We start from the raw sequence: 26,850 nt of genomic DNA, 5'->3' as shown, positions 1-26,850 counted from the left end.
AAACCAACAGCAGCCAGCATACCTGATGGAGTAAGAGCTGAATCTTGCCACAGCCTTTCCAGAAAGCTACTAGATGAGCTCCTCATGACCTCGGGAAGAATATGTTGAACTCTTTGCCCAGGTTCAGGGAAGAGAACTTTGTTGTATCGATCTGCCAATTCAGAGACAGTCTGCCCTATGACTCAGGAAAGGAAGCCTGGTCCCTTTTCAGAAGACACAACCCGAGGCCTCCTGGAATATTCTGAGACTATCCTGTTCTCACGCTGAGAAGACTTATGTCCCTGTGTTGAAACAGGCCCCTGGGTTGGTAATGTGTCAAGAAGCAACTTTTTATGATGACTGGCCCTGTCCAAATTTATTTGCAGAAACTCAAAAAGATCAGAAGGATGAGGAAAGAGATGAGCCAACAGCCCCCAGGTAACTGATAATCCTGGTTGTGAAAGCAATGGTGACATCTGAAGATCTCAAATCCAGGGAGAATTAGAAAGTACCAGTAGACCTGTTTCATCCCATCACACTACCACGAATCACCCCTTTTAAGAATGCTGTCTGTTTCCTTGGGACTTGTCCTGTTAGTTTCCACTTGGTATTAATGTCTCAAGTTTAGGAACCTAGAATCAGCTTGACACCAGGCAAACTAACCAATCTTAGAGATTTCCTGCACTCAGGGAGACCACGGGTCCTCTCTTGTTGGGGAAAACTAAGATAAGTTGCATAACTTCTGTCTGCACATTTGGCCTGTTTAACGGTGAGGATTTCATAGCACGACATACAGCTCGACAAAAATGTGTCTATGGTATTACAGTATTGACAGAAACAGGCCTAGAAGGCGCAAGATGTCTGGGAGCCCACAATGCCCCAGGAGCCTTTACTCACTGGGCCTCTGTAAGAAAAGTGGAACGGAAGTTATGCTTTGGAGTTGCAGGAACTCCTGTGGTTCTCGTTGTGTGCTCTGTGTCATGACTGTGCCATAGAGGAGAGCTGAGTCTCCTTCCTCATTAACTCGTTATCTGGACGGGGCAGTGAGCACCTGCTGCCCTCCCTCCCCCCACCACGGCAGCCTCACTTAGTTGCAGTCAGAGAAGGACTGTTATCTTCTTCCTGTTTCAAGGGATGCCCTCTTTACCTTCTGTGACCTCTCCCTTAGTCTTCCCGTCAGAACCAGTGGGGAAGTTGCGGTGTCCAGTCTTTCCTCGTTTAATATTCTGTTATCTTTGTGCCTCTGGGCTCAGCTGGGAGCTGCAGGAGGAGGAGGAAATGGATGATGCGTGTCAGGATTCTTTGGATGAAAAGTATTTGGCTCTTTCCAGTCACCATGACTTGTCTGACTCCTGCCACCCTCCCGACAGTCCCACCATCCCATCTGATGAGCATGAAATCTGCTCTCGTCTGGATGGAGCCCGTGAGTACTCTATTGGAAAGAGGACAAGCTCCGAATGGTCTCCCAGGTAGCCTCCATGTTCTTTGTGCTCACACCTCTGTCCAGGTACAGAAATGTCTCTTTGATGGCAGGCCTTGGAGACCCATCTTGGTTTCAATCAGAATCTAAGATTCAGTTGTAAGCACACACATCGGGTGGGTCAAGTAGCTGTACACCCTTCCATGTCCCAGATCAAATCTCTGTCACCCTGGGACCCAATGCCAAGCACAGGCTGATGAACACCAGGTAAACCAGAGTGGGGAGATTCAAGAGATCATAACACGCTTCCAGCCACCACTGATGCTCCTGCACAACAGGAGTCTCCATGAGCTCCTTCTAGAAAGATAGGCCCTCCGATCTCTCCTGTAAGTTTCTTCCTAATTGAGTTCCTGAACTGAGCATTAATGCCTGTCCAAGTAGGGTGGTAGTCTTGCCTATTTCTTTGGAGATGTTGTTACCATGGTTCCTCAGCTCTGGACTCTGGTCTCTCTCACCTCTGAGATATCTTGTCCTTGCTAAACAGTCTGCTGAGAAACGAGACAAAGATACCTCTGTCTTTCCATGTCTGGAGTTTTCGCTGAAATCAAGGCATGGGCCCTGGTGGCCCCACCTCTATGAATCACCCAGGATCCTGGCCTCTCGAAAGCGCCAAACAAGCTTTCCTCCGTGGGGTGTATGGATTCCATCCATCAGTCTCATCTTGGTGTACAATCCCACCTATCTCACCAAAGACCAGGGTGTCTGCTCGGGCCAAGCTGACTCTTTCGGCAACACCTCTTGAAGGCTGCTGACATGTTCCCTGTGATCTTTGGTGAAAATAGACGTATTTAACTGTTTGCTCGACTCAGGGCAGAGGACATGGGGGTGATGATCTACCAGGGCCGGGCCGATATCTGAGTAGACGTTTCTGAATTTGTCTGCAGAAAGTCATGAAGACGAGGAGTATGTGGAAGAGAGAGAACCACTGTCCAAAATGAACGACCAGGGGAGGGTAAAGGACAGGTAAAGTATGGAAAGGGTCCTAGAAAGATCAAGGAGCACAAAGGTGACCACATCTGTGATGCGATGGTCACCCAAACCTGCAGATTGCAGTCCTGTCATTCCCTCAACCAACAACGACATAGCCCTCTGAATGGGGCTGTGCAGTCTCCTTCTGGTACTTGTAGAGTTAGTCTGAACCAAGGTGAACCAACCACTCTCATGGATTTCCTGTACTCCCGGACATCACGTGTCCTCTCATGGATGGTGGGTTAAAGGCAGGGTGAGATTCACATCCGCTTTCTGCAGAGTTCATCTTAGGTCGTTGGCAGGTATTTCACAGCAGGGAAGGTAACTAGACCCCCCAAAATGGTATTATGTTAGACACTGAGAGAAGGTGGCCTAGAAGGTACAAGAACGCTGGAGTCTGCAATGCCTCAGGAGCTGGTATTGCCTGGCCGCTGATGGAGCTTTCAAAACTATTTAGGCATTTGCCAAACATGTCCAAAAACTGTTTTGAAGGCAAATGGGGGATGTTCTCATAGAAACCTCTGTGGAGGTCCTAAGAACCTTTGACTCAATTCCAATTATACGTTTTCCTTTCTAACCCAACATAGGGAGTTCGAATTTCTAATTCGACTTCAGGCACGAGAGCTGACCCAGTTACGCCTAAAGACACGGGAAGGAAGAGAGCTATCCCTCCTGCTTAATCAGAACCTCAAGGAGCTCCTGGGCCGCAGTGACCTTAACAACCTCCGGGGGCAGGCCTTCCAAGAGCAATTGGCTGAGGGATGCAGGCTGTCCCAGGCCCTTGTCAGCAAGCTCGGCCCAGGTAAGGCGGCCACAGGCCCTGATTGTGCTGAGCCCTCCAAGGTCCCCGGCTCACAAGAGACTCCACTTCTCCCCTCCTAATGTTTTTGCCATCTGTCCTGGTTTCCACATCACACTTGGGGTCATGACAGGACCAGGAGCGGCTGGGTGGAAGGACAGAGAGGAGAAATGTACAAGGTGGAGGTGATAGTGTTCCGAGTGCCTGCTTCCTCCCTCATTTGCCATGGCCCTTGGGACAGGGGGCAGCCTCCACCCAGTGTTAGAGCACAGAAAGGCAGACATGATAGGAGGCAGCTAGTAAGGCTGAAAAGGGCCCTGAGCTAAGCGTGGACGTTCCCAGGCTCCAGCCTGAGTTCTGTCTTTTCTAACAGTGGGTGCGGGACGGATGTATCCTTCCTGGATTTCAGTGTCTTCATCTCTAACGTGATTAACACATGTGTTGCATGGTAGCTGTAGCATTCCAATAGGGAAGGCCTATGAGCGTACTTTCACAATGCTAGGGTCACTCACTGGGGTTGATTTCAGTGCTGGGTATGGTAGAATCTGGTAGTGGGATGTGGGTTTACACTAGAATACTTAGCACTTAACGAGGAGAGAATTTTCCTGGTGAACGGTAGAAGCAGACGTGGAAGTCCCCATGAAGGACCAAGTCATGTGAGACTCATGGGACAGAATTGTTTTTCGTCTCCTGAGAGAAAGGAGGAGGTTCTCTGTGAAAGGCATGATGAGATACGGAGTCACTGAGCTTGGGAACCAGCCTTGTGGCAGGAGGGAGGAGAGAGTGGGAGGAGCCCCTAGGAAAGCTGGAGGAGCATCTCTTGATCTGGGTAACCAAATCAATTTTTAACTCCTTGCCCAGTTCCACGAGAGCATGCCATCTGGGACCCATCAGATCAGGGCCACTTTGCCTGATCCATCAGAATACCACGGCAGCCCATTTCTTTACAGACAAAACACGACACCTTTCTGAACTCATGTAGAGGTAATTCGTGTCTCCAGGCCCAGAGAGGCACCTGCATTTGTAACGGGTGAAGTGCAACTAGCTCATGTCTAAATGGACCTTTCTCAATTTCTTTGCAGAAAACCACGAAGAGGAGGCTGAAGAACAACTGGGATCACTGACCCCCAGGTAACAGTGAAGGATCAGAGGAGGGTAATGTGCAATCAAATGCAGAGAGGGTTCTGGAAAGAACAAACGCAGAGGTCAAAAGCAGCTGCTTTCCTGAAGCAAGGAGGCACAAAACTGGCTGATTGTGCTGGTCTCCTCCACTCCCCCCATCTGGATCGTCCCTGTTCTTTGCAGCATGTGGAGTCTGTCTCACTCCCAGTGAGGTAACCAGGCCTAGAGACGTCCTGCCCCTTCAGACATGCCTTCTTCTCCTCCGGAGGGTCAAAACCCAGAGTCAGGTCCATACCTGCTCTCTGCATGTGGGCCTGAGCGTGTTGGCAGGTATTTCATGACAAGGAAAGTAACCAGACTAAATAAACATTCCTATTTTGCCTCAACCTTTAGAGAAGGAGGCCTAGAAGTTCCAAGATCTCTTCCAGTCTCCAGTGTCTCAGGAGCATGTTTTCACTGGGTCACTGTGTGTAAAATGCAAAAGGAAAGAAGAAAAAATGTGGTCCACCAAAAATGAGCAGATTTCTACTTGGAAGGCCTTTTGGGGATATTCTCACCAAAATCTCTCTCAAACTGCTTATCATCTCTCATGACCCCATTTCCACTCAGGATTTCTCTTCTCTCCCGCCTAGGAAATACCATTTCCTCATTCATGATCATGCACGAAAGCTGACCCGGATACGCCAGACGTTACGGGAAGGAAGAGAGCTCTCTGTCCTCCTCCATCAGGACCTCAGGGACCTCCTCACCCACAGTGACATTGGCAGAGACTGGGGACAGGGCTTTCAAGAACAACTGGCTGAGGGATCCAGGCTGGCAGAGCACCTTGTCCGCAAGCTTAGCCCAGGTAAGGCGGCCAGAAGCCCTGATTGCGCTGAGCCCCTCCAAGGTCCCTGGCTGACAAGAGCCTCGGCATCTCCCCTCATAACGCTTTCGCCAGCTGTCCTGGTGTCCACATCGCACTTGGAGCCATGACAGGACCACGACTGGCTGGGTGGGAGCAGAGGGGAGAAATGCACAGGGGGACGTCATAGTGCTCCAAGGGCCTGCTTCCGCCCTGAGGGACCGTGCCCTTTGGGGCAGGAGGCAGCCTCCACCTGGTGTCACAGCACACAAAGGAGGACGTGACAGGAGGCAGCTTGTTAGAGTGAAAAATCCTGGACTGAGCCAGAGCTCCTCGGGCTCTTGCCTGAGCTCTGGCTTTTATAGCTACAGGCGAGTACTTGATTTCTCCTTCCTGGATTTCCGTCTCCTCATCTGTAAAATGGGTCAAAAGATGTGTTGCCTGGTAGCTGTAACTACTAAAGGAGGGAATGCTCATGAATGTGCTTCAGAAAGGGATCATACTCCTAACTGTTTGGGGTTTATTTGGTTATAATCTGAAAATCTTGGGGCAGATACGTTGATTTGTAACAGAACACTTTCCACAAGAATATTTTCCCCTCTTATGATATAAAAGCCAACATGCAGGTCCCCGTGAAGTCCCGGGATGTATGGAGGGGTGAGTCATGGGGTTTTCTATCCTCCTTTTAGAGAAAGGAGTAGGGTCTATGTGGGGGTTCTGAGTGGACATACAGTCACTGAGACTAGGGAACCAGCTTTGTGGAAGGAGGAGGAGAGAACTAGAGAATTCCAGAGGGAAACTGGACAACTGCCCAATGACCTGGAGACAAAAGATATTTGATCTTTACGCAGTTAAACTCAGAGCACGTCATGATGGGGATCCAGCAGATCAAGGACATTCTGCCTGATGGGTCAGGACACCATCCCAGGCCATTCCTTCAAAGTCACACATGGGGCTGTCAGTACAACTCTCTCAGTGTGTCCTGCCCTCATACACAGGTCATTGCTGTCCGTGCCCAGGCAGGCCTTTGTGTCTGTAGCGGGTGAAGGGGCACTATTTCATCTCTGTCTGGATTTTGTTTGCAGAAAACCTGGAAGACGATGACGAGGAGGAAGAACAAGAATCGCTGAGCCCCAGGTAACAATGAATGAGGAGGGCTAATAAGCAAGGGTACAATGTGGGGAGAGCACCTGAAAGAAAGACCCTGAGGGCCAAACAGCCCCAGGGTTCACAGGCAAGGGGGAACCAGCACCGCCCCTGCTGCTGATTCCGCTCACTCCAGCAACGATGGCAAAGCCCTTTGAACGAGGTTGTCTCTTGTCTTTGTGGTACTCGTGGCCTCGGTCTGACAAGGGGAACTAAGAACTCTCAGGGATTTCCTGCCCTGAAAGAAATCCCTTGTTCTCTCTTGGAAGGCTAAAACAAGGATGAGATGCATGTCTGCTTTCCCAACTGATGGCCTTAGGTCCTTCATAGGTATAGCATAGCCAGAAAGGATCTAGACAAAATTAAAAAAAAAAAAACATAACAGGTCACAGTATTGACAGAAAATGGCCTAGAAGGCACAAGATCTCTGGGAGTCCACGATGCCTCCGAGGCCTGCATTCGCTGGGCTGCCATATGTAGATTCAACACAATGTATTCACAAACTGGAAGCCATTGTATAGGTCTCCGAGTGTGATGCGACTGTCTTACAGGGAGAGCGCAGCCCCGACACCCTCACTGTGGGTCCAGTGCACTGAGCACGTTCTGCTCACTCTCGTCCTCTCTCTCTCCCTCTCTCCTGTTCCAGGACAGCCAGGCTTTGCCCCAGTTCCTTGGACCCTACCCTTCAATCAGAACCAGCTGGGACACTGTGGTGTCTAATCCTTCTTGATCTCTTCTTTTCTCTTCCCTCTCTCACCAGTCTGGAGAGGGAGCTGCAGGAGAAGGAGATTGTGAATGGAATCCTTCCAGATCCATCAGGTGAACAGAATTCGACTCCTTCCAGTCCTCATGATCTGTCTGCCTCCGGGGAACCCCTCAGAAGCACTGCCTTTCCGTGTGATGAGCCTCAAGTCAGATTGACTCTGGAGGCAGCCAGTGAGTACTCCCATTAGAAAGCAGATAAATCCAAGTGGTCTCCCAGTTAGCCTCCATATTTTTTAAGCTCACCACGGCTGGCCAGGTAGAGAGATACTTTCTGCAGGCTCTTGGACCGAGTTTTAAGTACAGATTTCAGGAGGGCTTGGGAGCTGTGCTGTCACCCTAGTCCCTAGCTATGTCCCTCTCAGCCTGTCCCTCAGGGGCATCTGCAAGCCATTTTTCCCCAGGTGGGAGAGAGAAGGGATCATGACCACCTCACAGCCAGCACTACAGCAGGAGCACAGTAGGTATTTGTCAGACCTCTTTCTTTAAGATGACACATCTCATCTCCTGCAGTGTTTCTGCTAATTGCATTTCCTGAGCAGTGTCTCCCACTCCTCTCTGGCTATCCACACGTGGAACAGTTTTACTCAATTATTCTGGAGGTCTGTTCTCATGATTTGGGGGTTAAAGCTGATGCTCTACTTCCTCTGGGGTGACTACCTCCCTCTGAAGATTTAAAAACGAGATCCTAGACGCCGCATCCTGCCTGTGCCCCTTGGTTTCAATGAAGCCAGAGCTCTGGCTCTGGTTTCCCCTCCTCCATAAATGGCCATGAGTTTCATCCTTTGTGTAGGCTCAGTGACTTCTTCCATGTGTGGGTTAGAGCTTCAAGCATGAGGCACGTCTTAGTGTTCTAATCTCATGGAAATGTCAACAACCAGTGTGCCTGATAGGACCCTCGTCTAACTTATGAGCAAAGAAGAACATGAGGCCACAGGACAGAAGGACTACAAAGGCAGGGGGAGGCGTCTGCATGTGTAGAGTTGGACCATGATGAGAACAGGACTTCTGGGTGATTGGATTATTCAGACGTTTCATTGTGTGGAGAGGACAGGATCAGAGAAGCAGAAGGAGATTCATGGATCCAGGTGTCAAGGATGAGAGTCTCATAGAGTGTGTTGTCAGAAATCTACATGGTAACACCATCCAAAATGAGATTTTTACGAAACATTTAAAACAAACATTGGTGGCAATGAGGATGTGCAGAGGGGAGGAGAAAGGGGAACCCACAGTGGTGTGGAGAAGGCCCTGGGGGTTATGACCCGCCTTAGCCTGACCTGGACTGGTCTGAGGCTATTTCAGGTCTCTGGGTAGCCCTCTTTCTGAGAATAGATTTTCATTTCACAGAAGAAATTGAAACATGTTGGATTAGGGACTAAAGCCCAGACCCCCGGAAGAGTGTGTAACATAAGGACTGTGCAGCATATTACGTCCCTGAAGAACCACACCAAGCCTGATGCCGTAGCACCTCTGGCCCCTAAGTTTCTTATAAGGGTCTCAGACCTCTACCTCATTACTTACAGCCGCTACTACCTGCCCCCCCCCCCCACCAAGTGGCAAAAGAATATATATATGTGTGGGTGGGTGGAGGGCAGCCAAAACTTACAGAAAACGAAGGTCAAAAGGCTCCAGAACTTTGCAAAGATTCCAAACTTGGTCTACAGTTTGCCAACTCCCTTCTTACTGGAAACAGAAGCCTTGGGACCATACTTCTTCCCTTCCTCTGATATTCTTCTGGGCAGACACCAGCAACTCTTTCTCCCCCATGTCCTGAGTCCTCTTTAGAACCTTCTCTGTAGGCTCCTGGACTAAGGTTACTACTAACAGAGTACTAGGCATGACCTCATCTGCCCATGCAAAGCCCTCTGGACTCCCAATCAGTGGGTGATTGTCCACTTCAGGGCCACTGCAGCCTGGGCACCTGCCATCTCGGCCTCCCCAGGCACACACGTCATGGCGACATCTCCTTCATACACATGAAGTCTGAGTTTGTTTCCTGAGACCACTGACAAGCAGTGACTTCTGAAATGAGTGGTCTGGGAGAGCTTAGCAACGGGAAACTCGGATTGGTCCTACTGAAACCACTTCTTGTTTCAGCTCCTTCCTGGGAGGCTTGTCAGCAAGGGCCTTTGAGTGGAAACTTGAGTTTCCAAAGGACAGAGATGCAAACTTCACAAGCACAGCTGGAGCCAAGCAGCTGGGGGAGCAATTATCTGGGGCTGCAGCTGGACCAGTTCCATTGCGGGGATGGCAAAGCCACGCTTGGTCTTTCTTTCACCACCTGGAGCTGTGCAGCCAACAGTGTTTCCGCAAACCGAGGTTCACTCTTCCAAGGTAAGAAAGAAAAGAAGAATAGGAAGCTCTAGTCCACGTGTTGGGCGTCACAGGGTAGTGGGGGGAGGCGACAATGGGGCCTCTCCCGTGCTCGCTTCAGGTCAGGTTGAAAGCCGTGAGGCTCTGAGAGAGCGAGGTGGTGAGAGCCTGGGCTTTAGGATCAGCTCTGCCCCAGGTCCCGGGTTTACATCTTACCCGCTGTTTCCCTTGGCCAGGTTGTTTAATCTCTTAGGTATTTACATCCCAATTCCCTCATCTGAATCCCCTGAGAATTAGGTCTGCATTCCATACTCTTACTCATACTGCGTTAATACTCTTGGGAGTATTAAGGACATCATTTCTACAGTGTCTGATTCAATAAAAATTGCTTGCTAACAACTATGAGTATGTCAAATCTACCCCCGTATCTTTCTGGTGCTTTAACACTTACAAAATGATTCTGCGTGCCTTGTTCCATCTGATGCAGAGCAGTCTTGATGGTCTCCACTCTCTCTGGACCCCATCTTCCCTTCTCTGTCAGAAAGGCACGTTTGCCCATTTTCCCCTCGTCTTTCAGGATCCATCATCAGGCCAGTTTTCCTGTTAGGTGCCCCCAGTAACACTGCCGTAGACACACTCAGTCCCCATGGAAACACTGGTGCACGGCTCAGTCTCCTCCTTATTCTTCACTTTTTCCCCTCTGTTTCATGGAAAGGGCCACCTTCATCCTTAAAGTGCACAAGTCAGTCTCTTTTAGGAGACTCGATTTAATTCACCAGCTCTACTCATCTCTAAGTCCATGTCCTCAGTGTTTTTCTCCTCAGGATCCTGAGGGGTTGCTTACAACTGAGCTTCCAGACCCTGACATCCGTTTCCTCTGGGTCTGCTCCTCCTCACCCTCCACCACTCTCAGCATCTCCTCCTGGGCCCTGGAGCTGCCTGGTGCTCATCCTTGAGGTGACGGTGTCCTCTGAGGAAGGAGGAGAGACCCATGTTCTCAAGCGGAGGTGGGGCAACAAGGAGCGCCCTGTCGCTCGTGGACAGGTCCTACAGAAAGTCTCAGTGAGGGTCAGGGGAGGCGGAGCCCTGACAAGTGCCGTCAGATCTTGGGCTGTTGAGTTGTCTTCTCACCCTCTAGCCTTTCTTTTTCCTTCTCCTTGGCTTCCCCAATCCCAGCCAAGACTCAGCCTCACTGGCCTAGTCGCTCTCTTTCCTGCTCACTTTCCACAGGGGCCTGAGGAGGAAACCAGGCTCCACGCCAGGTTTTTTGGCCAACGATAGTTTCTTAGTCCATTCAGGCTGCTGGCACAAAAATTCCATTGACTGGGTGACATAGAAACCGCAGAAATTTATTTATTGGAGTTCTGGAGGCTGAGAGGTGCAACATCACGGCGCTGGCACCTTCGAGGTTTGGGGAGAGCCCCCTTCCTGGTTCACAGAGACTGTCTCCTCGCGCCATCCTCACGTGCTGGAAGGGATAAGGGAGCTCTGTGGGGTCTCCTTTATGAGGGCACTAATCCCATTCATGAGGGACGTGCCGCCCAAAGGCCCCACCTCGAAACACCATCACACTGGGGATCCGGTTTCCACAGAGGAATTTGGGGGAACGTAAGCGATCCTTCTCTGGAGATTCCGTCAATGCTCTTTGTGTTATCCTCACCGTCCTCCTCCTGGTGTTCCACGGGTCATCTGTTTCTCGCCACAGGCTTTCTCCTTCTTCTTGCACTTCTAAATGTTTTCCAATTTCAACTGACCAGAATAGTGATTAGAATGTCATATTCAATGCCTCCAAATCACTATTTATTCATCTGTTCCATCAGAGAAAAAAACACATATGCATAGATGTATTTATATATTATGTCATACATTCTGTGTATTTTGTGTGTACCTTGTATAGGGTACATATATGACATATATATATGCAAGTTTTGTAAACTCCCCTGCTTTCACCCTCCCCCAGTTTTTTCTCTCCTATGTTTTCCCGTGCACTCTGGTTCTGCGTGATCTCTACAATCTCCTTCCTGCCAGTAGGACAACCTCTGTCCGTGTGATTTCATTCCCTTTGTCTTCTCTACTGAGACACTGTCTTTATCAATTCTGTTTTTCTTGATATCTTTTGGCAAATGGGAGTGTGTTTGCCTCCTGACCATCTCATCACCACTGAGCACTGTAAGAAAGATCGACAAAAAAGAAAATCTCACTGTCTGCATTGGCTTCACCTCACCCCCACGGACTTTCAGATGGCCGTTGTTGTTCGAGCCACTTTCCTTATTCGATGTCGCTCTCGGGTGGGGAGTAAGTCACTGTGGGTCGTGAATAACTGTGGATCCTGTTGGCTGTGGTTTTCTTTTCAGAGCTGGGTTTGGACGCATCCCTCAGGATGAAGACCCCTCCCACGCTGAAGGGTGATGCTCTTGAGTGTTCGGATGCCAGCAAGCAGGGGTGTCAAGTCATTGGCCACATTGATGCCTCAATTGTCATCCAACAGAGGATTCTCAAAAGAAAACTGCGGCTCAGCAAGTGGAGACTAGCATGCAGATTCCCTGGCCTTCAAGCTTAGGGTCCAGAGGTGAGCCCATCTGGGGCTCTCAGATGCACTTATTCCTCAGTGCTCTCTGTCTAAGCTTATAGCTCAGTCTCCTGCTCTTTTTTCTCTCCCTTGTTTGTTCTGTTCAACATCTGGTGCTACCTCTGTCTGGTCTCACCTCTGTCCTCCGTGGGGGCTGCCACTGTGCCAGGCCCTTCCATCTCCGTCTCCTGTGTGCACTCTGACCTCTGCTGTGTTTCCACTGCCGCTGTCCTGATATTCCCTCTCACCTTTCTTCTTAGTCAAGGGGAAGCCCAGCCCCATGGTCCTCCTCATCACAAAGCATCTTTGAGCCACTGAACACATTGCGCTTTGTCTGAAATCACACACTTTCTTGGCTTCTTTGCCTTCCCTTCCCTGCTTCCCCAACTCCACTGCCTCTTGCTTCTGGGAGCATTGTCCAAACGGATCACTTGCACATGGATATTCCTCCTGTATGTGTTAGGGAACCCGACCTAGGACAACCCTTAACCCTGGACTTCTCCATGTGAATAGGAAGTGTTGAAACTGAGGAGAAAGAGCCCCGGTTATAAAAACTAAACGAGTGGCTGGGTCATGGCCATGTGGTTGAGTTCACGCGCTCTGCTTCAGCAGCCCAGGATTTTCCCGGTTCAGATCCTGGGCACGGCCCTAGCACTGCTCATCAGGCCATGCTGAGGCAGCGTTCCACAGCGCTGAACTAGAAGGACCCACAACTGGAACATACAACTATGTCTTGTGGGGCTTTAAGGAGGAGAAGAAGAAAACAAAAAAGATTAGCAACAGATATTAGCTCAGGGCAAATCTTTAAAAAGAAAAAACCTCACTGAGAGCCTGGGTGGGAGTGCTGGACTGGCCTGGTGTCGGGTTTCTCCTCAGCCCTTGGCTGGTCTGCATGGGGCTTCCAGGGACCGAGTGTCCCCACCTCAGGGCCTCCTCGGAGCTGGCAGTAGTACTGCCATGTAATAAGCAACTGGGGACTTTTGTTTAGATGAATCCCTTGACCTCACAACTCAAGATTCTCATTTAAATGCTCTGGGGTGGAGTTCGGGCTTCAGTATTTTTAGACAGCTCTCAAGTAGTTTTTATGCAGCTAGAGATAAGAAGAACCCTTTGTCTCCTATGACCTCAGGTTCAGCATAGAAATGTGCCAAACATGTCAGTGCTTCATTGAAATGTCTGAGTATCCATCAGTCCTTGATGGAATTGTATTCCTCTCTCAACTGTACTATCTGTATAACATGCCAGAAAATCAAGAAGAAAAAGAGGTAGATGAATGGATTAGACTTAGAAGAACTCTGCTTGGAAAAGACTTTCTCCAACTTTTTAGAATACAAGATAAAATGAGAAATAAACATTACATAGAAACCCAGTTTACAGATAACAATACCTCCCTATTACAAATAACAGAATTTAGTACTTTCTTTAATTTTTTTCTCTTCTTTCTTTTCTTTTTTTGGTGAGGAAGATTGGCCCTGAGCTAATATCTGTTGCCGATCTTCCTTTTTCCTTGAAGAAGATTGTAGCTGAGCTAACATCTGTGCCAATCTTCCTCTATTTTGTATGTGGGAGTCTGCCACAGAATGGCTTGATGAGTGGGGTGTCTGTCCATGCCTGGGATCTGAACCCGGGAACCCCAGGCCACCCAAGCAGAGGGTGCAAACTTAACCACTATGTCACCACGCCAGTCCCTTCTTTCATATTTATCATGTAAAATGTGAAGTTCACAGTCCATCAAATTGAAATCAAGTCCAATGGGTTTGGCGCTACAGTTGGAAAATTTTACTATTGATCAATTTTGGTCATTAAGTAAAATCCTCAAAGAGAACCATTATGTTCATTCCCCTAAAGAAAATATAATAGTAAATAAATTGAACGTTAGGAAAAAGAGTTAGGTTTATGCTTCTTTATGCCATTCTTTACACCGGCGTAAATCTTAAAAAGGAATCTTTCCCGAGGGAGTGCTTTGGGGGAATCAAAGGGCAGGTGGAAGAGAACCTAGTCAAACCAGTTGCCTTCTGCATCCCCTTCAGAGACTTTCTGGTCTAGACGTTGAGAATATTCCTAGCAATGCCCTAAGGTGTATCCTGGTGTGGAATCAACAGGACGACTGAAGGAAAACCAGTGCATCCACGGTTATACTCCTTGTTGTTTTTTTGCTAATTCCATTGTGCGTTTCCCCTTGTGGGGTTCTTCCTCAGGCCCTCGGGAGAATATTTCTTTGTAAAGCCTTACTCTCGTCCAGCCAAGGTGACCCAGCAGTATCTACTTCCTGTCGACACCTCCGTACTGAAGCCTTTCCTCTCACCTTCCCCGAAATGGACACAAAGGGAGAGGTCTGAGTTCTGGCCCCAGGGTTGTCAATAACAGCTCAGGCGGCTTTAGTTATGCCTGAGCCCCCTGGCATCCCCACTCCTCATCTGCAGAAGGTGGAAGTGGATTTGGATATATTCTGAGGTCCCTGTAGGCTCTTCCATGCCGGACCTCTTCCCATCGCCTGCCCTTCCTCCTCAGAGTGCTGGGACAGAGAGAGAAAGAGGGTGTGCCTCTCTGCCAAGGGTCCCCTCCCTCCGACAGCAGTCTGCTTCTGAATGTGTGATGGATGCTGAGCACATCCCTCCCTGGGAGGTGTGAGACAACCATCCCTTTGCTCCAGACGAATGGGATTCAGGAGTGAAGTGGCTGCTGAGGACAGGGTGGTGGGGATCTGGCTAGGGCTCTGCAGCAGCTCTGAGATCGGACGTCACCAGCTCCTGGTGGGCGAGGACAGGGCTCCCTGGATGCTGCACCGCAGACTGGATGGAAGTTTAGGGAGGTTCTTCTTCTAACTTTGGATCTCCCTTTCCCCTTCAGCTCCTCCTCCCAGTAGGAGCTCAGCTTGCTCCTGGCCTCTGTCACCATGTAGCCAGCCCTCCAGGCTCAGCTCGCAGCAGGACCTGACAAAGACTCACACTGGCTTGTTTTTTCTCTCTCTCTCAGATACCAAGGACTTCCGAAACCAAGAAAAGAAGAAACCCCATTATGCAAAGTCGCTTTTCCACTTGATGCAACACATCTAAAACAGCCAATCCAGCTCCAGCCCAAACAGAACACCAGAGGGATCCTTTGCTGAGAATCCACATCACAAGCACAAACCACTCTCCACGATGTTTACTCCAAAAGCCTGCTTCGATGGGAGCAATCCCAGCCCCTCAGCCTCCAGTTGTGGGACATCGCAAAGGAGCCCAATGCCTAGATGCACACACGGTTCTGAAAGACCTTACCCCTCACTCCTCTCCATTCCCATCCCCTACGAAACCAGAATCAGGAGCAAGTGGGCAAAGACAACGTGTCGATCCGGACGTTCTTTGCCACCAGCAGGGCTGTGCTAGGAGCAGACAGCAGTAACCGTGCAGTGTTCTTGTTGAGAATGTGCAGGCTGAATTTCATCATGAGGTCGTTATCAGACAGCTGCAGAACGTAGACCATTGAACAAGACAACTGACCTTTCTTCCAACAGTCAGTGCCACCGCAAAATGACGACCACAAAGAGGAGAAGAGATATTTTCGCTTCCTAAGGACTGAAAGGATTATGTTATTGTGTTTTTTTAGTCCTTTGGGACCAAAAATATCTCCTCACCCTTTTGTGGTTGTCTGTGGTGGTGGTGATGTGGCCTTGTTTGCAGGGCACAGGTCAGTCGTCTGGCTCAGTGGTCTGCATTCTGAAGTTGTCTGACCATTTCCTCCTGATGAAATTCAGAATCACCCTTCTGCCAAGAACACTGTACAGTTAGTTTCTGCTGTGAGCGTCCTAGCGCAGCCCCCTGGAGACCAAGGATGTCCAGTTTATCCACCACCGTTACTGTGTGACTAGCATTGGTCACTTTGTTCTGGAGGGCCCACGAGATCGGTTCATTGTAAAGAGGCCTTTTTTTTCTTTCTATCATTAGCAATTTGGTGAGCGGTACTTTGAGAGTGTATGAATATCCTCTTCTCTAAAGATCTTTCTCTAAAATTTTTACCATCATTAATGAGCCCTGCTGTGTGTCACTTATCGTATTCCTGTTAGTACACTGGACATTTTCTAATTTCGTCATTCCTCTATACTTGTAGCTGCTGGCACAGTGCTGTGGAAAAGAACCTTCCCTCCCCCTTTCATACCATTAAAGTTTCTGTTGTGACTGTCACTGTGGACTCGTGAATTTTTTACATGCGTTAGCATAATCCATTATACTCAGGATTGATTTTGTTGGATATGGATTTAAGTCAATAGAAATCTTCTTGTTCCTCCTCTTCATACTTATGTGCTAAAGCTTCCCCCATGAATCACATTTCCTCAGTCATCTCTTATTGGGTAGAGTTGGTCCCTCAAAGACTTGCCGTGATGGAATCAGGACTCCCCGGGGGTTGCATGTTTAACTCTCTCGTTCTGCTGCCTGATGCACGGACAGCTTGGCGGAATGTAAAGGACTTGCCCACAATGACTTATTCACTTTTTGAAAACATTGTCTTGCTCTGTATGTTCTGTTGAGATGGAGAATGTAAATCCATTTTCTCCCAGTTGTGTGTGCACTGGCTTTGAGGGGTGGGGAACTTTGGGAATGTCTGGAACTTGAGAGGAATTTGTTTTTCTTTTTTTCAAGTCTTTTGGTTCTAAGAGGATAGAACTTGGAGTTGACCATTCCAGTCTATTTCTCCCAGGAATCTATGATTTTCTCTCTGATCCTGTCTCAATATCTTTTCTTTGCTTTTGTTCTGCTTGATACTTACTTTATTCAATGTCTCTTATAATTTTGAACAAATATGTTGCCCTTATGAACCTTGCCATTTAGCCTTTTTTCAGAGAGTTTTCTTTTTCTTCATTTTTTTCCTTGGTTCTGCCAATTCTAACTTCTCATTTCCTGTTTCGTACCCAGTTCTCTTTTGAGTATTTCTTGTGTGAAGTTTTGTTTCTTCGTATCCACAAATGCTTTGTCAGGAACATTGAATTCACTTCAGGATGTCATTTTTCAGTGATCCTATGTTTGCTCATTGCTTTTGAGGGGAATTGTTTCACGAGCTGAACTCTTTGACTCTCTAGTTCTGGTTTTTTCTTCTGTCACCTTAGAACACCTGTCTGCTACATGATTTTCCCATTAACATGCTTAGGTTTACTGAACGAGAAACAAACATTCCATCTAGGAACAGATGAGTGATTGGTTTGGCTTAGTCCATTTCTTAGGTCTGGATCTCTCTCTTTGGTGCAAGTCGTCTAAGAGACATGAGGTTTGGGGATAGGTGGGCTGTGTCTTCTGGATTTAGGGAATCTACGGCCTGCACCGTCTCCTCTAGGCTGCCACGTGTGGCAGTCAACCCCGGCAGATCCCGCTGGTTCTCCTTGCTGTGCCAGATGCCGTAGACAAAATACACCACAAGTCCTCTAAGGATGGTACAAGCCTGAGGGGCAGGTCCCAGCCCAGCTTCCCTGCTTGCCCTCCTCCTGCAGCCAACCCAGGGTCCCAGCCTGATCCCTACTCACCAATCAGCAGCCAGACGGAGAAGCGCAGCCAGGTCAGGGAGCTCAGATGTAGCATGAGGAAGACGTTGAGGAGGATGCTCGCGGCTGGAATCAGGGGCACCATGGGAACCTGAGGGGGCAAGGGCAGGGCTGCTGGGCCAGGGCCTGATTTCTTGGGAGTCCACAGAGACTTTCTTCACCTGTGGAGGTTCCAGAGACAAGGGCCCACTCGCCATGTAGAAAGAGGGGGATGGGGTACTGGCCGCCCCCACTCCGTGAACCCTGGTGTATCCTGCCACGGCAGAGGAGGAAGGCGCGAAGGGAGCTGGCTGGGCTGAGAGTGAGGGGTGCTGGCTGGAGGAAGTACCTGAAAGGCATCCTGCCAGCGCTGTTGCTGGTGGGCCCCCAGGACGAGGAGACTGAGCAGAAACACGACGGAGCTGAGCAGGAGCAGCAGGGTGTGGCCCCAGGGTGGGAGGTACAGGGCCGACTTCCCAAAGACCAGCACGCAGTCCAGAGTGATGGCTGACACCACCAGGACACGGAGTGCCCAGGCCACAGCGACTCCAGGTCTGCATCCACTCATGTAGCCAAGGAAGGGCCTCAGGGCTGGTCACAGCTGCCCAGGCTCAGGGGCTGAGGGCTGCTCAGTGTCCTCCAGCCGTCTGTGTCCTGAGGAGTCCTCATACCCCTCAGCCACAGAGCCAGGGCTGACTGAGCCCAAGGGACTAGATGGAGGAGACTTTTGGAAGCGTAGCACAATAATGCTGGTGTTCACAACAGGGCGGGTGACCAGGGTGCCAATGGACAGGAACTGGATCAGTGCCTCAAGGTCCAGCAGCACCGCCAAGAGAGGCATGAGGAACCCGAACACCAGGATGCCCACTATGGGCACCTGTGTGCGAGGGTGCACACGGGTAAATATCTGGAAGAAGAGCCCGTCAGTGGCCATGGCATATACGATGCGTGGCACAGCAAAGAGAATGTTGAACAGGACAGTGGTCATGCCTATGGCAGAGGGTGGGAGACCAGTCAGCATGGTGGACAAGCCCACCTGTGGTCGCTGATCGGGGCCAGAGCATGGGTGGCCCCTTGGTAACAGGGGCATGAGTTTATCTGGGCTCTCAGAGTGAGCCTGAGTGTAGGTAGGGTACTGAACTGTTCCCCCCCACCACCCAGGAATGGGACAGCCCAGTTCAGGTGACAGACCCACTGGAGAATCTGATGAAGGCTGAGTCCTTCCACCAGGAAAGTACCTGGCAGCACATGCCCAGAACCGACATTCTGTGTACGATTGGGAGGGGTGGTGAGCAGGTCCCTCCCAAAAAGCCTGGGTGGCGAGTCTAATCACTAGCACCTTCCTGGGCCCAGGACACAACTGGGAACACAGGCCCAGATGGAGATGTCGTCTTGGGAGGCTATGGGCAGGGCCCCACCACCCTGTCCTCTCCCACCTTACCCAGAAGGGCCTCTTACCGCAGACAGCGCCAGCCGCCACGATGAAGCCCGCCCAGCTGTAGCCCCGCTGGTAGAAGGCATCAGCGAGTGCCCAGTCAGGGTCCAGGCTGTGCCTGGGCACCATGAGGGTGAGCACAGTGGAGGCGAGGATGTTAGTACCAGCCACCAGGCCAACTGAGATGGCGATGGCCATAGGCACAGCTCGCTTGGGGTTCTGGCCCTCCTCGCTGGAGGCAGCAATAGCGCCAAAGCCCACGAAGGCATAGAAGCAGGTGGCAGCACCAGCCATGATGCCAGAGAAGCCAAACGGCGCAAAGCCGCCCTCCTCAGTGCTCCAGTTCTCCGGATGGGCCAGGACAAACCCCAGGGTGACGATGAAGAGGATGACAACCAAGCTGATGGCAGAGAAGGTGCGGTTGAGCCAGGAAGAGATGTGGACTCCACAGTAGACAAATGCGGAGGCCAAAAGTATGACTCCAGCAGCCAAGAAGTCCGGGTACTGGGCCAGGAACGGCACCTGCCAGCTGCCCACATGGGCCATGGTGAAGCTGCGGATGCGGTGACCGAAGATGGCGTCCAGGTGAGCTGCTCCAGGTGCGGGCCATGGCAATCCCACCAATGAGACATTGGATGAGCAATATCCAGCCAATGAGGAAGGCCCACAGTTCACCCATGAACACATAGGTGAACAAATAGGAAGTGCCCTTGCGGGGCACACGTGCTGCCAACTCCACGTAGCATAGGGCTGCCAGCAGGGAGGCCATGACAGCTACACTGAAAGACACGAGCACCGCAGGGCCGGCCATCTCCTTGGCCACAGTGCCCGTGAGCATGTAGAGGCCCAAGCCCATCGTAGCACCCATGCCCAGCAGGATCAGATCCAGCACGGTCAGGTGGCGCTGCTGCGACATCTCCGTGGTGGACTCCTCCAGTGGCTTCAGCCGGTTCAGCTTCTGGCAGAAGCGCGCCAGGCTGGCGGTGCTGGGCAGTCCCCAGGCCATGGTGGGCAGCTGAGAGGAGCACCAAGCCGGCTGCTGGCACCTACGAGGGCGAGAGAGGAGTGACAGGCTGCCCCGATGGATCCTGACCAGCCTTCAGTCATTGCTCTGACCCTGCCCTGAGGACCGAAGCCTTGAACCACTGGCTGCCCGGAGGGCTGGATGAGGCAGGGTCAGGGTCACAGGGAAGCATGGAGACTGCTTTGGCCTGCCTCCGGGGCAAGGGAGGGAGCCTGGTGGAGGGGGACCTGGGCATGTTTGGGAGGGGCCCTGAGGGTGGGGAGGGTGCCGCCCCAGGGAGCCCGGCTAGGAACCGCTCCAGTGGTCTGGGATCCCAGGGCAGGGTGGAAACCAGAGGCTTCCAGGGAGCTGGGCCAGGGCTCCAGGACCCAGAACACAAGTGACTCTGTGGCCCTGGGTGCAGTTAGAGATGTTCATCCCCCCATCCCCCACCCTGCCAGGCTGGTATATCAGCTCACCCCTCTGGGAGTGGGTGGCACCCTGGGTTCTGTGCCTGTCCCGGTACCGAGAGATGCCTCCGGAGTCAGTTCTGTAGTGCCACTGCCCACTGATACCAGATCCTTTGCCTTTTCTCTCACCTGAATCTGTCCCCATAAGCGTTGCTGTGACTCACCTGCTGTCACTGCCACGGTCCCTCTGTGCCGAGGGCCTGCCCACACCCCTGAGCGCCAGATCCAGCACTGAGCCTTACGTCATGGTGACACAGGCATTCAGCCCACCCTACCAATACTTCACACGGTCAAGACCAGAGTTCCCCAGGTTCTAGGGAAGCCTAACTACTGTGCCTGGTTCACAGATAAGGACATCCAAGCCACCAGGTAACTGACTAACCTAGGTCACTGGGGTGGTTTTAGGAGGCCTGTGGAGGTGAAGGTCCAAGTCAGGGAGTGGGGGGGGTCTGGACCCCACCCGCTTTCCACTGCTGCAGACACCCTCCTTGATCCCTCATCCCAACAAAGGTACTCCACCAGCTGGGCACCATCCAGGCCCCTCCACACTGGGAGCTGTGGGGCTGTCGGCGTCAGGCAAGACGCTGATAAGACGAGGGTATGAACCTGGCTGAGAGGCCCTGGGCAGCACCTGACCTCTGGGCACAACGGGATGGCAGTAAGCCACCCTGAACCGTTGACGAGGGAGTGCGCAGCTTTGGAGACTGTTCTGGGAATTGGCAGGACTCACGCTGGCTGTTCTGAGCTTGTAGCTGCACACGATGTTCTGAAAGGAGGCAAGCAGACTCCTGGGGATGACCTCCAGCTTGGGGCATCCCTAGGGCCCCTCAGACACCAATGACAGCCCTTTCTAGACAGGAGCACCTGTCAAGCCTGGGGGACCCTGGGGGACCCTAACGGCAGCTCCCCACTTGCGGATATCCGTGAGAAGTAGCGTGGACTGAGCATCTAGCCCATGCCAGTCCCCACATCACGGGAGGCAGATCACGGGTCTCATCACATGACCATCAAACCCCCCACCCCCCACCCCAGGCTGATTTATTCCTGGGGCTGAGGGGTCTTTGTCCTTCTGCTCTTTCCACTTCTTTGAAAGTGTAAAGGTTGGTGTGACAGGGTGTGAACTTGTTTACAGCAAAATGATGACAATCCGTGCCAGCAACGCACAACTGAAACAGATATCCTCTTCCCCAAGAACCCTCTCCATGTTGTCAGGTTTCTATGTGGTTTGTGGAATAGGACTTCAGGGGCACCTGCAGGCTGTCTGGCTCAGTGGGCTGGTGACAGGATGGTGGACTCCCAGACAAGATGGTGCCACTTACAACACTCTGCCTTAGCCCGCCCCCTTGCCCCCTTCTGATATTTGGCTGACATCGTCTCGAGCAACTTCTCAGGTGGGCTCCCACTTCCTGCAGGGATGACAGCTCCAGTACTTTGCTCTTGTGTGGCCTAGACATAACTGGGCCTTATCCTGAAATGCTTTCACAAAAATCCAGAAAAACGCATTTCAAACCAAGAGGCTTGTGCAATTTTATAACAGGAGCTCCCCCAACGCCTTGCTGATGACAACCTGAGAGCTGGTGTGCAGGCTTTCAGAACACTGACTTTATCTACCCAGAGAGGGGCTCTCACCACACACCCCTTCACAGGCACCAACATCCAATGGATATCTGTGGCCAAGCATGGTTGATGCAGTAAACTGTAAACTTCAAGGGATATGGCTGGGCCAAACGCTGGACCCCACTGAGCAAGGCAGTTGCACAGAGCAACACCATGAAGATGCAGTGAAGAGAAAGCACTAAAAGATACATGAAAAACAAGAGAGAACACTTCCCACCTCATCCTACAAAGCCAGGATCACCCTGACACCAAACCCAACAAAGACATCACAGGAAAAGAAATCTACAAACCAACATCTTTTAGGAATAGAGAGGCACAATTGCTCAAGTGAATACCCGCAAATCAAATCCAGCAACATATATAAAAGGACCAAGTGGGATTTATTCCAAGAATGCAAGACTGATTGAACATGTGAAAATCAATCAATGTAGTATGCCACACTAATAGAACAAAGGACAAAAACCACCTGATCCTCTCAACAGACACAGAAAAAAAACAGTCAACACACCTGGAGTAGAAGGGACTGCCCTCAAACTGATGAAGACCATTTACGAAAACCCTCGGCTGCTGTGCTCAGTGGTGAGAGACTGAAAGCTTTCCATCTGATCGGGAACAACCTCGGGATGTCCTCTCACCGCTTGTGCTCAACATTTTACTGGAGGCTCCGGCCATGGCAATTAGGTGAGAGCATGAAATCAAAGGAATCCAGATTGGAAAGGAAGAAGTACGACGACCTCTAGCACAGATGACATGATCTTATGGAGGAAAATTCGAAAGAATCCACAGAAAAAATATTAGAACTGATAAACAAGTTCAGCAAAGGTGCAGCATACAGACTTGTATACAACAGACAATACACAATATAAAAATGTAGTGTATTTCTATACAGTAGCAATGAACTATCCAGACTTAAAATTAAGAAAACAATTCTGGTTATATAGTATCAAAAAGAATAAATTTTTGTACAAACATACCTTAGAATAAATTTAACAAAAGGAATACAAGACTTGTACACCGAAAACTACTAAACATCACTGAAAAAAATCTGAAGACGACCTAAATAAGTGGAAAGACATCCCACTTTCATGGACTGAAAAACTTAATATTGTCAAGATGGCAAAACTCCCCAAATCGGTCTGCAGAATCAATGCAATGCCTATCAAACTCCCAGCTGCCTATTTTCCAGAAATTATCAAGCTGAGCCTAAAATTTAGATGCAGATACAAGGGATCCAGAATAGCCAAAACACTTTTGAAAAGGAACAAAGTCGGAGGACTTACATGTTCTGATTTCTAAACTGACTACGAAAGCTACAGAAATTAAGATAGCGTGTTATTGAAGTACAGACAGATAGAGATCAATGGAGTAGAACTGAGAGTCCCAAAATACGGCCATTCAATTTTGAAAATTTATGGTCAATTGTTTTTAAAAAATAGACTTCATTTTTTTAGAGCAGTTTTAGGTTCACACAACACTGAGCAGAAGATGGAGTTCCCATATACCTCGAGCCCCTGCACATGCCCAGCATCCCCCACTATCAACATCCCCAACTAGATTGGCACATTTGTTATAACTGACGAACCTACACTGATACATCATGATCACATCAAGTCCGCTGTTTACTTAGGGTTCACTCTTAGTGGGTTTTGACAAATGTATAGTGACATATACATGTATACACTATTAGGCTATGCCCTAAAAATCCTCTGTGCTTCACCCATTCATCCCTCCCTCCCCACTAACACCTGGGAACCACTGATCTTTTTCTGTCTCCACAGTTTTCCCTTCCCAGAATGTCATATGGTTGCAACAGAATCATACAGCATGTAGCCTTTTCAGATTGGCGTTTTCCACTTAGTAATATGCATTTAAGGTTGTCTTATGTATTCTCACGGCTTGATACCTCCTTTCTTCTTAGTGCTGAGTAACGTTTCTTGTCTGGATGTACCAGAGTTTATCCATTCACCTACTGAGGGACATCTTGACTGCTCCCAAGTTTTAGTAATTATGAAGAAAGCTGCTGTAAATATCCACGTGCAGGTTTACTTGTGGACCTAAGTTTTAAACTCATTTGCATAAAAGCCAAGGAGTATGGTTGCTGAATCACATGGTAAAAGGACGTTTCATTTCATAGAAACTGCCAAACTGTCTTCCCAACGACTGTACCATCTTGCACTCCCACCAGCGATGCATGAGCACTCCTGCTGCTCCACATCCTCAGCAACATTTAGCGTTGTCAGTGGATTGGATTTTTGCCACTCTAACAGGTGTGGAGTGGTGTCTCAGTGTTGTTTGAATTGGCAATTCCATAATGACATACGATATGGAGCATCTTTTCACAGGTTTATTGGCCAACTGTAAATCTTCTTTGGTGAGGTGTCTCTTGGGATCTTTTGCACATTTTTAACTGGGTTGTTAGTTTTCTTATTGTTGATTTTTAAGAGTTCTTTCTCTATTTTGAATAACAATCTTTTATCAGATATCTCTTTTACAAATATTTGTCCTAGTCTATGCCTTGTCTTCTCATTCTCTTGAAGACCAATTGAGTTTTTAGAAGAGTGCCTAAACAGTTCAATGGGGGAAACAATAGTCTTTTTAACACACTGTGCTGCGACAACTGGATATCCACATGCAAATGAATGAAGTCAGACTCCTACCTCACACCACACACACAAATTAACTCAAAATGGATCAGAGAACTAAATCTAAGAACCGAAACAATACACACATATCACAGGGATATTGCACGTTCAGTTGCAGACCATTGCAATAAAATGAATGCCCCAGTAAAGTGAACCACATGAAGTTTTTGATTTTCCACTGCAAATAAAAGTTATAATTACACTACACAGTAGTGTATTAGGTATGCAATAGCATTATATCTAACAAAAGAATGTACATACATTAATTAAAAAATACTTTATTGCTAAAAAATGCTAACCATCATCTGAACCTTACAACTGAACGAGTTGTAATCTTCTTGCTGGGGGAAGGTCTTGCCTCAATGTTGAGGGCTGCTGACTGATCAGGGTGGTGTTTGCTGAAGGTTGGGGTGGCTGTGGCTGATTCTTAAAATAAGACAACAGTGAAGTTTGCTGCAACTGACTCTTCCTTTCACGAACAATTTTTCTGTAGCATGCAATCTGGTTTGTTAGCATTTTAACCACACTAGAACTTCTTTCAAAATTGGAGACATCCTCTCAAACCCTGTCACTGCTTTATCAACTAAGTTTATCTAACATTCTAAATCCTTTCTTGTCATTTGAACAATCTTCACAGCATCTTCAGCAAGAGTAGATTCTATCTCAAGAAACCAATTTGTTTACTCATCCATCAGAAGCAACTCTTTATCTGTTAAAGTTTAATCATGAGATTGCAGCCATTCAGTCACATCCTCAGGCTCCACTTCTAATTCTAGTTCTCTTGCTCTGCCCCCCATATCTGCAGTTACTTCCTCCCCTGAAATCTTGAACCCCTCAAAGTCATCCATGGGGGCTGGAATCAACTTCAAAACTCCTGTTAAGGTTGATATTTTGACCTCTTCCCATAAATCATGAATGTTCTTAATGGCATCTCGAATGGGAAATCCTTTCCAGAAGGTTTTCAATTCGCTTTGCCCAGATCCATCACAGGAATCACTATCTATGGCAGCTGCAGTCTTACGAAATGTATTTCTTAAATAAGAACACTTGAAAGACAAAATTACTTCTCTATCCCTGATCAAAATGGGCATACAGGATGGAGGCTGTGCTAGCAGGCATGAAAACAACATTAATCTCACTGTGCATCTCCATCATAGCTGTTGGGCAACCAGGTACGTTCTCAATGAGCGGTAATATTTTGAAGGGAATCTTCTCTTCTGAGCAGTAGGTCTCAATAGTGGGCTTAAAACATTCAGTAAACCATGTTGTAAACAGACGGGCTGCCATGTAGGCTTTATTGTTCCATTTACCGAGCACAGGCACAGTAGATTCAGCACAATTCTTAAGGGCTCTAGGATTTTCAGAGTGGTCAATGAGCATTGGCTTCAACTTCAAGTCACCAGCTGCATTAGCCACTAACAAGAGTCAGCCTGTCCTCTGAAGCTGTGAAGCCAAGCATTGAATTCTCCTCTCTACCGATGAAAATCCTAGACGGCATCTTCTTCCAGAATAAGGCTGGTTTGTCTCCGCTGAAACTCTGTTGTTTAGAGCAGCCACCTTCACGAGTGATCTTAGCGAGATCTTCGCTGTAACTTGCTGCAGCTTCTCCATCAGCACTTGCTGCTTCACCTGGCACTTTCATGTCATGGAGATGGCTTCTCTCCTTAAACCTCATGAACCAACTTCTGCCAGCTTCATTCTTTTATTCTGCAGCTTCCTCATCTCTCTCAGGCTTCAGAGAATTGAAAAGAGTTAGGGGACTGCTCTGGATTAGGCTTTGCCTCAAGGGAATGTCATGGCTGGTTTGATTAGTGGGTTTGTGACAGAAGGCATCTCAAGCTCTGGAGGGACACCGGAGACACCGTTTTCACTACACCATCCTTACTGCCTATGCAACAAAGCTCTTTACTCTCTCTATTTTGGGGAGTGAGCATTTTGGATCATGAGAGCTACATCATCTGTGTCCTCCCAAGGGAGGTCTCCTGCATCCAGGGTAAAGATTTATTGTAAGCCTGGAAAGTTACCTCCAGGTCTTTCCTTAAAAAGGCTCATTGCATTGAATCACTAGTGGAATAAATACACAATTGGAGATCCCACTCATCAATGGCCAGATGACGCATCTTTTGAATTAGAAAAACTTCTATATTTGAAAAATATTTTAGAAAGCACTTATCACAAGCAGTTGTGTTACTGCTGTTTCAGGGAAGAT

At 49.1% G+C, this 26,850-nt stretch overlaps 2 protein-coding genes and 1 long non-coding RNA gene across 4 annotated transcripts in view; 1 reads left to right on the top strand and 2 right to left on the bottom strand.

Moving 5' to 3' along the window:
- Window positions 1-1,193: 1,193 nt before the first annotated feature.
- On the top strand, window positions 1,194-15,959 carry LOC138915185 (neuroblastoma breakpoint family member 6-like). 2 transcript variants are annotated; one of them, XM_070219908.1, is made up of 10 exons: window positions 1,194-1,402; window positions 2,344-2,422; window positions 3,016-3,230; window positions 4,310-4,358; window positions 4,982-5,196; window positions 6,279-6,330; window positions 7,100-7,158; window positions 9,199-9,435; window positions 11,769-11,983; window positions 14,960-15,959. In XM_070219908.1, the coding sequence occupies exons 1-9, from the start codon at window positions 1,258-1,260 to the stop codon at window positions 11,972-11,974; spliced, it is 1,257 nt and encodes a 418-aa protein (XP_070076009.1). In that variant the 5' UTR covers window positions 1,194-1,257; the 3' UTR covers window positions 11,975-11,983; window positions 14,960-15,959. The 2 variants fall into 2 exon arrangements, with proteins under 2 accessions (XP_070076009.1, XP_070076008.1); XM_070219907.1 differs by having other exon boundaries at window positions 7,100-7,275.
- Window positions 15,960-15,974: 15 nt separating this feature from the next.
- LOC138915187 (cationic amino acid transporter 4-like) overlaps window positions 15,975-26,850 on the bottom strand; it is a 22,777-nt gene continuing 11,901 nt past the window's right edge. Inside the window, 5 exon segments of the mRNA XM_070219965.1 lie at window positions 15,975-17,376; window positions 17,478-17,586; window positions 17,824-18,464; window positions 18,933-19,500; window positions 19,502-19,955. Coding sequence (XP_070076066.1) covers window positions 17,177-17,376; window positions 17,478-17,586; window positions 17,824-18,464; window positions 18,933-19,500; window positions 19,502-19,955 — 1,972 coding nt within the window. The 3' untranslated portion in view covers window positions 15,975-17,176.
- Window positions 24,904-26,850, bottom strand: part of LOC138915189 (uncharacterized) — a 2,560-nt gene continuing 613 nt past the window's right edge. The window contains exon 2 of the long non-coding RNA XR_011420773.1: window positions 24,904-26,373. This is a non-coding gene — a long non-coding RNA (uncharacterized lncRNA). The remainder of the gene's footprint in view (window positions 26,374-26,850) is intronic.

Source organism: Equus caballus, chromosome 8 (genome assembly GCF_041296265.1).
Source record: "Equus caballus isolate H_3958 breed thoroughbred chromosome 8, TB-T2T, whole genome shotgun sequence".
In the NCBI taxonomy this organism is placed as follows: Eukaryota; Metazoa; Chordata; class Mammalia; order Perissodactyla; family Equidae; genus Equus; species Equus caballus.
The sequence above is the reverse complement of the archived record's forward strand: the minus strand, read 5'-3'. Positions and strand labels throughout refer to the sequence as shown.